The sequence below is a fragment of the Podarcis melisellensis genome (assembly GCF_964234715.1).
Source record: "Podarcis melisellensis genome assembly, chromosome: 1".
Classification (NCBI taxonomy): Eukaryota; Metazoa; Chordata; class Lepidosauria; order Squamata; family Lacertidae; genus Podarcis; species Podarcis melisellensis.
In genome coordinates, this window is record NC_138528.1 from 57279805 (window position 1) to 57294176 (window position 14372).

General features: G+C 39.8%; 1 protein-coding gene across 6 annotated transcripts in view; it reads left to right on the forward strand.

The window, feature by feature from the left end:
* The window catches only part of SHANK2 (SH3 and multiple ankyrin repeat domains 2), a 334933-nt gene extending 321901 nt beyond the window's left edge, over window positions 1–13032 (forward strand). For all 6 annotated transcript variants that reach the window (XM_081891148.1, XM_081891150.1, XM_081891145.1 and 3 more), the window contains one exon: window positions 8570–13032. In XM_081891148.1, the coding sequence (XP_081747274.1) occupies window positions 8570–9143 (574 nt within the window). In that variant the 3' untranslated portion in view covers window positions 9144–13032. The remainder of the gene's footprint in view (window positions 1–8569) is intronic.
* The last annotated feature ends 1340 nt before the right edge of the window (window positions 13033–14372 follow it).

Below are 14372 nucleotides of genomic sequence, written 5' to 3' on the forward strand. Positions count from 1 at the left end.
GGGAAGAAATTGGGTGTCCTTGCCACATAATCTTTGTTAAATCAATCTTACAAAAAGCAAATTATAAAGACCTTGCAAAAGCCTGTTGATTATCAGAGAGCAGCTGTTTGAGCTCCTTCTCCCCAGCTTTTATTATAAACTCTGTACTCCCTACCACCACCACCCATTCATAAATACGCAGGTAAATACATTAGCAAGTAAATAAGCAGGTTAATCTACCTCTGAACCAAATAGTTGTATTAAAACAGAATGATCAAGTATCCACTGAATGATTACTGTATCAATAGAGTAAAGGAGGTAACTGTGAAGAGGGAAAGAAAGGGGCAGGAAGCATCTTGAACAGTTTAGGCTGGAACCAGCATCTGTTATCCTGGAGGTTTATTCTAATCCATAATGATGTTACGGGTCTAATGGTCGTGTTACTGAGATTTAACAATAGTTGCAGGGTTGCCAGCCTGAAACTGTTGACTTAATATCTTATTCAGGGAAGATTCTGTTCTTCTGACACTCGATTGTACACTAGTGATATTTTTTACTATGTGTCCTCAGTCCTTCCTGAAGCCAGGAGGTATTCAAGTGTTTCATTGCCATGCATTAATATACTGAGTTGTAAATGTTTCATTTGCCCCAGACAGGTAAGTGAAAAGTAAATCAAGAAGATGAGTATATGCATTGGCAGATGTTGAATTGGTCCCCTTTGAACTTCATAACCTTTGAGTTTCATAAATAACCCAACAATCAGAGAGGTGTTTTTTTTAAAGCTGAACTTTGTTACATCCTTTACTTTCACTTCATCTTGTTAACTGTTTGTCAGCCAATTTTGCAGATGCTTTTGCTTTGTAACTCTACAGTGTCTCAGTCATTCCATTTTGTCATTTTATTTGCTCTCATGACTGCCGTTAACAGAAGAGGGGCATTCTGAAGTGCCATGAAGTAAGTGACAACCAAAGGGGGTTTATTTGGGGTTTGTTTCTTTTTTTAATCCATGCATTGGTTCACATGAGTTACTTTTTGTTCGTTTTTCATTCATAGTTTGGATTAGATATTTCTCCTATCCAGAAGTGGTAGCCATTCTTTAAAATTCACCATAGGTCTTCAACATTAGACCCTTTCTTACATAACTTTCACCAGGTAGTACTCCTGTTAGGTATCATTCGTTAAGAAAAAGGAAAAGGGTGCAGGTAACTTTAAGGACGTTTTCTATGAGTTCTGGGTGTGGTTTTCCAGGCTCATTAGCACAGCTGATGACGTGTATAAAAAGAAGAAGTTGCAGTTTGCAACTGCCTACAGAAAGAGAACACCCACATGCTTTGTGTTTGTTGTTTGTATAGCCATAATAAAACTCTTGTTTGAGTGTTTTACACCAGTCTTGTGGTTCTGTCATCTGCCGCCAGGGAAAATTTGCCTCCAACAACTCCAACTCATTGATTTCAACAAGGCTTAGACATGGCTGAATTTTATCCTTTGGCTCAATTCCTCATATTTTAATTTAATTTTTTTTTAACTCTAGTTAGTGTGTAGTTAAAAAATAAATAAATAAAAATATGAGGAATTGAGCCAAAGGATAAAATTCAGCCATGTCTAAGCCTTGTTGAAATCAATGACACAGTCAAATGCTTAATTTATATTGCATTGTACTTGTAAAGCCTCTTACCTAGTGTCAGTGATGACTGGTGCCCATTGGGAATGATAGGGCAGAAGGCCAGGTGACCAACAGTAGATAGAGCCAGAGCCAGTGATTGGCAGAGCCATCCCCTAACTGGTTAAAAGTTGAACGTCAAACAGGTGTGAGTGGCTGAGAGCAGAATGAGGTTGATGGGCAATGCCCATTAACCCCAATGGACCAACCTCCACTGCCTAGTATGGTGGCATGAACTATTGGCACGAACGATTAAGTTATTGTTCAGGTTGCTGAAAGTTTCAGTTCAATTTCCGTGAGGGAAAGGGAGAGTGTCAGTTTGGTTGGGAGTAAGAAGTTGCACAGGGGCAGACTTAGGACTGAAAATAGGTCCTGGGTTGTAGAGAAGTTAATGGACAGAAAATTTAGAGGCAAGGAATCTGAAGGAAGGCTCTGAGGAGGACAATCTTGAAAGTAAAGTAAGCAGAGAGTGAGGTAAGGTGCAAAGATGACAGAACTGTGGCAAAAGTGGTCTCTGAAGAAACTTCACATAGCTTATGTCACTCCTGACATATGCTGTAGAAGGAGAGCTAGGTAGGCTAGTTAAGAAAAATGTAGGGTAACAAAGTAGCTGTTAGGTCTATAACAGCCTTCATCAAACTGGTGCCTTCCATATGTTTTGGACTACAACTCCCATGAGCCCCAGCCAGCATGGGCAGGTTGGCAAAGACTTATCTAGAATCTAGATACACCAAGAAAATTCTGTCAGTTATTGCTTCTGCCTTTAGTGTAGCGTTGTGAACTGGCAACAAGTATCAATAAGCAGTGCAGGTGACTGTATTTCACATATTGAGATTTTCTAGGCAGCCATTTCTTCTAGTCTATAATTGTATCGCACATAATTACGATGATAGAGAAGCCTCTGGTATTTGTTAGCTGAGCTGATGCAAACTCATGCACTTTCCCAACTGCCAAGGAAACAGTGTTGTCAGAATATTTTCTGAGGCAAGGAGGACCTCTGAAGAAATTGCATAATGCTTAAGAACTAGAAGGTCTATGGGGGAAGAGAGATGAATGTTGTGGAGAATCTGCACATGCAGCAGATTGGCTAAAGCAGTGGGACAAAGCAGGCAGTGCATTAAAAAGCAGAGGTCTGAGGAAACGATGGGTGGGGAAGAGATGGGAGTTTCAGAAAACAAGAGCCAATGGAAACTTCAGATGGGGCCTAGGAACAATAGTGGCAAGACAGAAGTCTGAGTGTCACTTCTGGAGGGCTGGAGACTATGCTGGGTTGAAGACTATCAAAGGGGCACAGGTTTGCTAACCTATACTTCAGGTTGTAATGGAACTGCTATACATTTAAGACATACATAGATTGGAATTTGTGTTAGTGGTGGCATCTGCTGACTCCACCTCCCCACCTCCCACCAAAGGTGGAGTTGCATGGCTTACCAGGTTACATGTCTGTAGCGTTGGCTTCCAGGTTCCCCTCCCAGAGAAGTGGTCACAACCAGCTTCCACGAAAATCTCGCTAGAACTCAGAAGCCTACACTGCAGTAGCTTCTTCTGTGAGATGTTCTGGGTTCCAAGCACTCTTGGAGGAAACTGATTTTCTAGATCCATTTCAGTCAGCATTTAGGCCCAGCTTTGGCACAGAAACTACATTATGATCGCTGTCAGGAAAGAAATGTGTTCCGGTCAATTATCAACTTCTCAGTGGCTTTTGATACTATAAACCATGGTATCCTTCTGGAGTGGTTGTTTGAATTAGGGGTGTGTGGCACCACTTTGTGGTGGTTCTGGTCTTACTTGGATGGTCATTTCCAGAGGGAGATGCCGGGGTTTGCTCTTTGGTCCTGTGGAATCTTCAGTGTAGAGTTCCTTGGGGTTCAATTTCATCCCCTATGCTGTTTAACATCTACATGAAACCCCTGAGTGAAGATACAGAATTTTGGAGTATGTCATCAGCAATATGCTGGTGACACATAGCTCTACTTCTCCTTTGCATCTGCAGGTGTGGCAGTGGTTGTGCTGGACTGATGTCTTGCCTCACTTATGGACTGGAATGGGAGATTTTCTGCTTTTGATGGGGTTACACTCCCTCTGAAAGAGTGGTCTTGGGTGGTCTCAGTGGCGTGGAGTGCCTTCCATCAGCTTCAGCTTGAGGCCCAGCTACACCCCTATCTGGACAGGGATAGCCTAACGTCTGTTGTATATGCTCTGGTAACCGCTAGGTTAGATTACTGCAACGCATTATACGTAGGGCTGCCACTAAAGACTGTTTGGAAACTTCAGCAGGTGCAGAATTCGGCATCCAGGTTGCTCGCCAGAGCAAGACAGCTTGAGCTGCAAAATGACAGCCACTTGAAAGGGGACTGATTGCAGAAGTTGGGGGAAGAGACCTTCAACACAAATTCAGAATTTCCTCCCAATGCAAACAGCCGCTTCAAATGTATTATTTTGGTCATGACTCCAGCAGGGAAATAATAATTTAATCTCTCACTCTCCCCACCCCCACCGACTGCTGCAATCTTGATCATTATAAGCCCCACACCAGGTGGCTATTATTTGAATTATTTAAAATGCATATTAAAATAAAGATGAACATCATGTACAGTTCGGCTCTACATCCTGTGGTCCTTAGTTCACTTGCTAAATAGCAAATTCCATTGAATTCATGAGAACTTTCTTATGAGTAAACATACATAGGATCACATTGTACATCTTAAAAAGATGTTAGGGCAACAGTTTGGCATATAAATGACTTGTGTCCATGTAGTTCTTTGTAGCAGGAAAAAAACCACCTTGTATATTGAAGCTTTCTGCTATTTAGGGCTGGGCAATGTCTGATTTTCAACATTGTGATATATCACAAGCTAAACATCACAATATACTGATATATCACAATGTCTGAAACAAGGATGGGTCTATGTAGAGGCATTGGCTGGCTTCATGGTTTTCCCCATACTGTAATTTTTTCATAGCATGCATGCGCACACACACATATTGTGATACATTGCCAGGTCAAAAATTATGAAACTGATATCACTATATGGATTTCAAACTGGTTTGGGGCATGTTGATATATCGCCCAGTCCTACTGCTAGTAAACGTTTGTTTAAAATGTAGTACTATGTTTAAATCCTATTAAAATGGCTCAAAATAACTTAATAGGAATTCATGCCTACAGACTGCTTTTCCTGGGAAAATTCAGTGATGTGACACAGTAATTACATATTGTGAAATAATCTAAGACAACATAATGTGTGTTGCAATCAGAGGAATCAAAGGAAGTGAATATTTGCAACAAAATATCACTGTATGCTTATTCCTAATAGAGCCAGCTTTTCATATATATATATTCCTGACAGTATAAAAAGCCATATTAGAAAAGTAAATTTGGTTGGAAAGAATTGTCTCTAGTCTAATAGCCGCTCATTGACAATTTACAGAAAAGGGTATAGTCCAAAGTTGCTAACAGATACTTTATTTCTCACAGCTATGGATGTGGATGTGTTTGATATTTCTAGAAGAAACTCTTTCCCCGCTTCTGACAATCAATATTTTAAACAGCTCAATTTAGTATTTTTTTTATTTCTGAAAGATTTTTTAAAATCCCTAACTCCTCTGTGTTTAAAATGCACAGCTTTGGTCTGGATGTCATTGAATGTAATTTTTTTATATAAATCATTATTTTGGGTAAATTTTCAGGTCCTTTGTGTTTGAATTACAAATCAATAACCTTTGACCGATGTTTCTCTCACTGTGATTCTAAAATAATTATCACAAATTCAAAGAAACTATTTAGACATGCTGGGAATTGTAAGCGCTGGTGATTTGTATTTGGCGTTTTTCCTGCAGCACTTCTGTCAAAGAGAGAAGCTACTTTTAAAACTTAACAGATGTTTCCAACTTGGCAGTGGAAAGTGCAGCATTAAACACTTCCGAGTTGTCTTCTTCCTCCCATTCATCTAAATAGCTTCATGGGCAAAGTCTCCTCAGGGTACATTTTCAAGTCTGAGACATGTTTTCCTTTGTGCCAGAGAATGTGGTACAAACCAATCCATACCCCATTGTCCTGTTTATTAGCATGCCATCAAAGGCATGTTGTCACTATAGACATGTAGTATGGTGTGTGATAAGGCCAGAAGCAATGCACCGAAAGGAAGAAATGAGCCTGCATGTGCTGTGCACATTTTGACCCATCTCCTTAGTCTTTTTATTCTCTGAGATAACAATCTGCTAAGAATGTAAAACAAGATGTTAGAGATTGAAGGCTTGTCCACAATTCTGCTTGTTCCATGCCTAGAAAGCACAGGTCCCAGAGGCATAGCTGTCAGCCGTCCCTTATTTGGCGGGAAAGTCCCTTAGCCCAGCAACGTGTCCCGCTGCTGTCCCTTATTGATGTTGTCCCTTAAATTTCCTGGGTTTCAAAGGAAGCAGCTCTTCTCCCTCCCTCCCTGCCGGCCAGGGAGGAGGGAGGCTCCAACTGTGTTGCTTGGCTGCGTTGCTCACCCAATAAGGAGTCTAAGAACGACTGGGGGGTGGAGCTTGAGTGCTTTGTGCCGATCAAATCGGCCGCGTTGCCTGGGGACTCACCTTTGCTCAGCGCTTCCCAGCGGAGAGGTGACAGTGGGTTTCCTTGCTGCATCCCCTTTGCCGGGTTGCTGCGTTTTGGGAACCACCACTTGAGGCTTCGTTTGGCTGCTGGTTGACTAAAATCCCTTATTTTGGCTGCTGATCCCTTATTTTCAAATCTGTAAATTGACAGCTATGCCCAGAGGTTTTTCTCTTGCCCTGGAAAAACAAATGGTTTACTACTAAATTGGAACACATGGCAATCTGCAGAAAGCCCAATTGCCACTTGTTCCAATTCAGCATTAAACCCTGGGTTTTCCCAGGGGAAAGTGATGGGGAAATTGGAAGTGTGGACAAGCTCTAACAATCAACATTCTAGAATCCACAGTAATTTTGAAATTATTTTTTTTACCCACTGTAATTTACAGTGATTTCTGCAGAAATTGAATACTGACCTTAGAAAACCTTTTCTTTAGTTACAAATAACATTTTTTCGTATTCTTGCTAATTCTTTACTACCATGTTGGGAAGATTCACTGTTTGATTCCCTTTATCCATACAGAGAGCTATTAATACTAGCCCATCCATGCTGCACTTTAAAACACTCTTTCTGCTTCTCTGTATAGGAATTTGACATTTCTGATGTCCCATACATTAGTTGTACTACTACTATGTAGGTTGTGCCACAAATGAACTTCTGAACTCCCTTTTATGACCACACCAGAGAGGGAAGGGGAAAGCATGCAAACCTGGGGCAGGCAAGACTTGTTTCCATCCATTGACCTGCATAATGCTAAGCCAAACTTTATCTCATTCCAGACAAAGTGTGATCTGTTATCAAAGAATTATATGGTTTACCACACATGGTTTGTCTGGGGGAGATAAACTGTGACCAAGGCTGGCCCAAGACATTTTGACACCTGAGGTCTCATTCATCATTTTCTTCCTTTGAACGTGGGAGACTAGCAGTGTTAGTCAGATTTCAGATTTCCCCATGTTAAAAAGAGCCTTCAAATGAGCTGGATCTGTAATAGAATCTTGCTTTGACAAATAAAAACAGGGGCTGCTCTTCCTTATTTTTAGCCTTTAAAAAAATTAAAATGCATTATTTTGTATTTTAATAAAACAGGATTCATCAGAAATGCCAAAAGTAAGGATGAATAAAAATCTATAGTCCATACACATTCATTTACTCTTAGTCCCAGAATTCTGCTAGACTGGTAAAGAAAAAGCGATTTATATGTGTTGTATGTGCGATTTAACATTGTGTCAGCAGATGGCAATGTGGAGACCCATTTTTCTCTACCTGTTTTCCCTGTTTAAATTTACAACGCTTTAAAGTGAAATGCTTCTTTGATGTGTCTAGAGCCAGCCCTGATCATAACATTAAAACAGGCAGGCAGATCTTCAGAGCAATTGATACATATGTGTGTCTTTCATCCTTTAGTTACCTATTGATAAACCCCTCTTGCTTTCCACCCTGCCTATGCATAGACCTTAGGGTTACTTGTCAGGAACCAAAGCATGTCAGCAAGACCATCTCCAAGAGAAAACGCTCTCAAAACGTCTTTTTGAGTGCAGTATCTGTTCACCAAATTTGATTCACTGGGTGCAAAATGTATTTTCTCTGGATTTTTTGGAGATTTCAGCTCTCTTTTATTTGACTTACTATGTGGGTATGCAAATATCTGCCCCACCTCTGGTCTCTTAATATACTGTACATAGGATCAGGGGCGGAAGAAGGGGTGTGTCCTGGGGGCGGGTCACCGCTTGCTCTGGCAATGCGTAGGACTACCCCTGGTGAGCCAGGTCACTGTACTAAGAGCATTCAGCTAGTTCAAAACACAATGGTCTGTCTCCTGAAGGTAAAGTTCCCAAGCATCAGAACTTAGTTCTTCTAGGACTCTGGCCTATGCTTAGCAAGACTGGTTTCAGCATATAACTTACCTTGGGAACTGCCTCCTCTTCTGTACCCTGCTGTGATCTCTTAGATGTACTTTCCTTAGTGCATCATCTGTGCAACAAATTAGAACAATGACACAGAAAAGCATCCTTGGTTGTTTTGTCCAGTTTTGGAACTGTCTTGTGAGATTCACCACACTTAAACGCCTTCTGCTACCATAATGCTCTTTGGGGCAATGATTCAGTGGCTAGAGTTAATTTTTAGCAGCATATTTGAGATTGTCTTTGACTTTTAAAATATTTGTAAAGCTTGCTCATAGTTTTCTGCCACTATTGTCGTATGGTATCTCTTTGGCATTTATATATATATTTAATACGTAATTGTGTCATAAGTTAGCAATGAGCTGATTTGTATTTTTAATACGTGGAGAGTCTGAATATTTCCTGTTCATTTTTATTTGTTTATTTCAGGGGCACAGAAGTCATGAGCACTGTCTCAGGTACTCGAAGTTCAACCATCACTTTTACTGTCCGGCCTGGGACTAGCCAGCCAATCACACTGCAGAGCAGATCCCCAGACTATGATAGTAGGACACCAGGAGCAAGACATGCTCCAAGCCCAGTGGTTTCACCAACAGAAATAAGTAAGGACATCATGCCAGCTCCTCTGACTGCTGCTGCTCCAGTTGCATCTCCTTCTCCAACACTTTCCGATGTTTTTAGCCTACCCAGCCAGCCTCCTTCGGGGGACCTCTTCGCTTTGAACACAGGGCGCAGCAGGTCTCCTTCTCCCTCAATCTTGCAACAGCCAATATCAAATAAGCCTTTTACAACTAAGCCTGTCCACCTGTGGACCAAGCCAGATGTGGCAGATTGGTTGGAGAGTTTAAACTTAGGTGAACATAAAGAGACCTTTATGGATAATGAAATAGATGGCACTCACTTACCAAACCTTCAGAAGGAAGACTTGATAGACCTTGGAGTGACTAGAGTTGGTCACAGAATGAACATAGAAAGAGCCTTGAAACAGCTACTGGACAGATAAGAATGGCTGCGCTTGCCTCACATACCTTTGTTATAAATAGAGATGGGCTGGTACTGAAACACCCCAAATGCCTTGGCTCCCCAAGAGTACCACTAAATTGAAGCATCAGTTGATTGCTAGAGTTTTTGATATGCAAGAGTGTAGATTGTAAGTTTGGTGCCCGGGAGCAGCCCCAAGTAAATGTATGTTATTAAAGGGACTATATATTTCAAAGAGGAAGGAAGAAAGGGGAGAGAATAAGGAAAGGGGGAAAATGCTAATTTTTAAATATATATGTGTGTGTGTGTAAGCTCTGGTCTTACTGAAATTATTTCTAAAATTATTACAGTATTTTTATTTATGGGGCATGGGAATAACATTCATCCTTTGGTATTCATGAATTATTTTCCTGCCCTTCAGAAATGCCCTTCTGCCTGAACAATACTGTGCCAGTTTCTTTTTGATTTGAAACATATTGGTGTTTCTCCTTTCACAATAAAGTATTATGTCCAGCTCTTTTTGCAATTTCTGCTCTCCCCACCCCCCCAGTCATTCCACATGCCCATTGCACTCAGTTCCATGGCTCCTGTAGGTCCTCCTGTTTTGATTCTCACTTCTGCCAATTAGACACCATACTAACATGCACATTTTTTCATAGCACATTTACTGGTTTTAATTAAAAATCAATACATTTGTGGGGTTGTAGAAGCAGAGATTTCAAAAAACAAACAACTTTCTGACATCCTTTTGCCTTGTTTATTACATTCCTTGGTTTATCTCTAATGAATTTAGTTCTTGTCATCCTTTGTAACTAGTCACACAGCTTTCATTAATTTTTGCCCTCCCACACAGTTAGATTCAGATCTGAATGAGCTGCTCATGCAAAGAAAAGTATTTTTATGCACCGATTGCTTTTGCTGTGTCAAAGTGATCACGTGTGGCGAGGGACTCAGTTACTGCTATGATCCAAAGTATAAATAAAAGAACAATATATATTGTTTCTACAGTTCTGCATGTGAATGCACAAACCTTTGCACAAGCTATGTTCACAACTGTGCATAGGGTGGGATTTTCCATCTCAAAAGATCATCTTTCTGCTCTTGCTGAATCCACGTGGCACAAAGCCTGTTTTTACATGCAGAAGTGTATCTTTATGTGTTGGCATTAGTCTTTTATGGCACCAGGAAGAGGAAAATCTAAAAGTGATTGCCTGCAGAAACTGAAACTATAAGCAAGATGCAGGTGGTTTTTTTCAGAAACCTGGTGGGCACCTATTAGAGATGCAAGGAACAATTTCTAAAAATTCAAGTTAGCTTCAGTTCAGAGGCGCCACGTTGCCCACCAGATTGAGGGGTTCTGGCATGCTTTGTACACGTGTGATGTCTTGCGTGGCGCACACACACGTCGTGTCACAGGCAATGCGCACTATAATGACACCTGGAGGAGGCCAAGTGCTGTGGAGGAGCCAGCCACTGATGCTGCAAAATGCAACCCACTCAACATTGAGAGGGCCTGACCCCATTCCAACAAATATTCAGGGTGCCAAAAACACGTCAGCCGCCTAAAGTTGGCACACCTTCAGTTTGACTTGTTTGACTTTGGCTTCAGTTTGACTGAAAATCAAAAATCCCAAAGTTCACTTCTGCATTGCTGCATGAACTAGAGCAGCATTGCAGGAGAATACATTTGTTCTCACAACTTGGGTTGAGTTTATTTGACATTGAGTTGAAAACCAATGAAATGGCTATGAATTGGTTGGAATGCATTCTTAGAATGATAGTCTTTATTGTGGGATATATATTTAGAGATTTTGTAGCCTATGGAGATTAGCAGTATTCCCCCAGCTTATTCTCTCTCCCACTGTAAGTAATACACATTATGAATTTTGTGGTTCCCGCCTTCCTGAAGACTTCAGCCTATAACAGAAGGTTAAATCATAAGTGGTTACTCAGTCATCAAACTACTTAACTTTCAGAAGGCCTCATATTTTTGGAAGGCATCTAAATTCTTTCCTTAATACGTCCCAGCCTATCTCTAATTATATTTTCTCACAACGAAGTGTCTAATTAGGTCTAGAACTAGTACATAAAATTTAGCAATTTCAATATCTTTCTTTACTGCAAGTTTAAATAGTTGTACAGATAGTTTATAAGCACAATATTTTAAGAATATAAGTGGCTGGTCTACTGGGCAGCCTTTGTGCCACTTCAATGCTAGAAATTTAAAAAAATAAAATAAAACTTTTGTGGTTTACTACTATTTCTGTGGAATAATTATTAAGTCTTGACCTTTTTAAATCAACCTCATTTGGATGCATCTGAACCAGCAGAGCTGTGTTATATTTTCTATCTTTGCTAGAACTTCTTCAGAAGATGAGTGTTTCTTCAAACATGGTTACAATTAACAATGCAGTGGTTAATTATGAAAACTAATATTCATCTCTCTCTTCTCCCCCCCCCACTTCACTTTCTGCAAAAACTGGTCTTTTGACTTAACATCTGTTGTTGTATCCTTCACAGGTTCCTATTTGCATTTGAAAGTTCCAAGTAACCTTATAATTAAAATCTAGTTTAAATGCAAAAGTCCTGAAATTTCCATAATTATATGGATTATGTAGAGGATGACATTCATATATTCAGTGGCTATGAAAAGCCATCAAATACTTTTTTGTGGTGGTGGGGGTGTAAAAAAGAAAATGATAATTCAGCCATCATTGTCTTCCATTTGGTGATATTGCAGAATTCAGTAAATAAACCACGAACGCCATGCTCCTTTTTGCTTCTTTGAATGCAGTTGGTGTTACCTCTACAATATGTGCCAGGAAATACAAACAGGACACATGGTAGGAAAAGAAAATAGAGAGAATTATTTCTAAGCTGCTGTTAATCATACCCTTTTACTGTTGAATATCTTATGATGGTGTACACCGAAGTTACAAGTGATGGTAATCCCTTTCTCAAAAGGGGTCTCTTAGATATGTATCTCTTTCAGGCACTTACATAGTAGGTACAATAGAATTAGTAGAAAAGAGATTTAAACATCAAAGAGCTAATGAAATAGTTTATTTTTACATTGTGTCTTATGATTGAAAGAGTAATAGGGCCTACAAGGAACTGCTTTTATCAATAAAATACACCTTTGCCAAGAGGAAGTAGTCTTTAGTACTGTTTGATGGTTTTATCACAGAAAGCAATAGTAACAGATACAGTTGCCTCCTAGCATTTTTATCAGTTTCGAAAATGTTGGGAGCAGGAATGGCCCTTCTAATCTCCTGCTACTATGATGGTGCAAAATAAGGTGTTAGAGATAATCTTCTTAATGATATTCCAGGTTTTAGGAACAACTTTTGTTTATATACTGTAATTTAAATAAATTGCATTTACATGCCTAGTTTCTGTAATATTTGTGTATACAATACCAAAATCACACAAGATGTAAATTGTGTATAACTGCACAGACTCTATTCCCTGGGTGTCTGGGAACATTTTAAGTTTTAATTCATATATTATAAAATGACTAAATGTGACTGTTGATTTACAGAATTTACATATCACAAAAGCTAACTATTTGTGGTACCTAAGTTAATAAAAGTGATTTTCTGATTCTGAGTTCCTTTACAAACAAGCATTACCCAGTTGATCTGGCAATGACTCTGTGTATGAGCCTCTAATACTGATAATTTTTCCATTACATTTATTTTATTTTCTAGATAGTAATGTTTCTCGCTATAGTTTGTGTAACAACTTGTGTTCATGTTATCTTTGTTGCTGTAATTTTTGTGCTTTAATTCCTCTTATTTCAAATTGATGACAACAAAATCAAGCTCCTGTAACTTGCACTTTCCCTAATCCTTACTACTCTTGTATGGCAACCAAAATTACTGTAAGAAATAAATATAATATTGCACTAAGGTTGTGGTTCTGATTACAAACAGTAAGAACAGTCTGAATCTTTTGTTTTTGAAAAGAGTTGCCAAAACTTGCTGTTTAATATTTCTTTTTTAAAAAACTGTTCCAGTTACCTTTAATTTAGCTCCCACAAGATATCTGACTACTTATCATTATTGTGGAGTCCAAATCCGAATTTCAGATGAGAAATGTGTGTTGTAGAAATATGAGAGAACACACGTTTGTGTAAGGGTGATTTGAGTTCTTGATGGATGTTTTAGCAATCTTTTTTTCTCCCCTGATTGTAGTGATTTCAGTGTTCTGAGCTTCCCAAAGGACAATTAGTTGGCATTTCAGATGTTAAATCATTATAGTTTAGTGAAAGGCCCCCATTTTAAGGCACCTTACGAAAGAGACGCAAGGGCTGTGACTCAAAGGTTCTCACGTTCACTGGGCTGCAAATAAGTAGCAGCGCAATTGCACAGAAGGCCCACCTCTGCTCTTCCCTCTCAGCGTGCTGACCGTGTGGAGGAGGAAGGGACTGCCTGCCCTATTGGACAAGAGATTTAACAGCAGACCATTTTGACGCCTTTATTCCAAGCATATCTCCTTTACCGTTTGCCTGATCCTCTTTAAAAGCCATTCAAGTTGGTGGCTGTCGCAGCCTCCTGCGCGAGAGTATTCCAAAGTTTAACTGTGCGCTGCATGAAGGCATTTTACTAAATGTGAAGCTAAATGAAGGCCTTTCCCGCTCCCCTTTTGCATATAGAGAATTATAGTCAGAAAGGGGAATCGGGAAACAGAAGCTTATTTCCTAACGCAGTTCAGGTGTAAGTGCGTGATGCTTCCATCACTCGTATTCTGCAATTGGAGTTCATCAATTCCTATGGAAGGATTGCATTTCCCTTATCATGGGAAGAATGTTGAATATTCTAAGCTGTCTGTTTCTTCATTTGATTCCCCCCACCTTTTTTCCCTTTAAGTCAGATGTGGGGAACCTGAGGCCCCCCCAAAAATGCTGAACGCCAGTTTTCATCATCCTTGACCGTGGCCCATGCAAGGTGGGGCTGGTGGAAGTTTGAGGACAAAAACACTTGGGAGGCCACAGGTTTTGCTGTCCTTGGTTTAAATTCTGAAGATTCATGGAAGAAAATGCCTTAATGCAGTTATGAAATTTATGTTCCATAATAGATGGGATTTGGCTTTGTTTAGAAGTTTAGTTTTCTCCCATGCATGGGTTTCTGGTCTATGTCCATTGTGTCTGATATTCAAAGGATTCTGTAGCTTTGTTTTCTTCAGTGTTTAATTGTATTCAGTTATTCTAACTGCCAAGATACATGGATATCTTGATCTAGCTATAGAT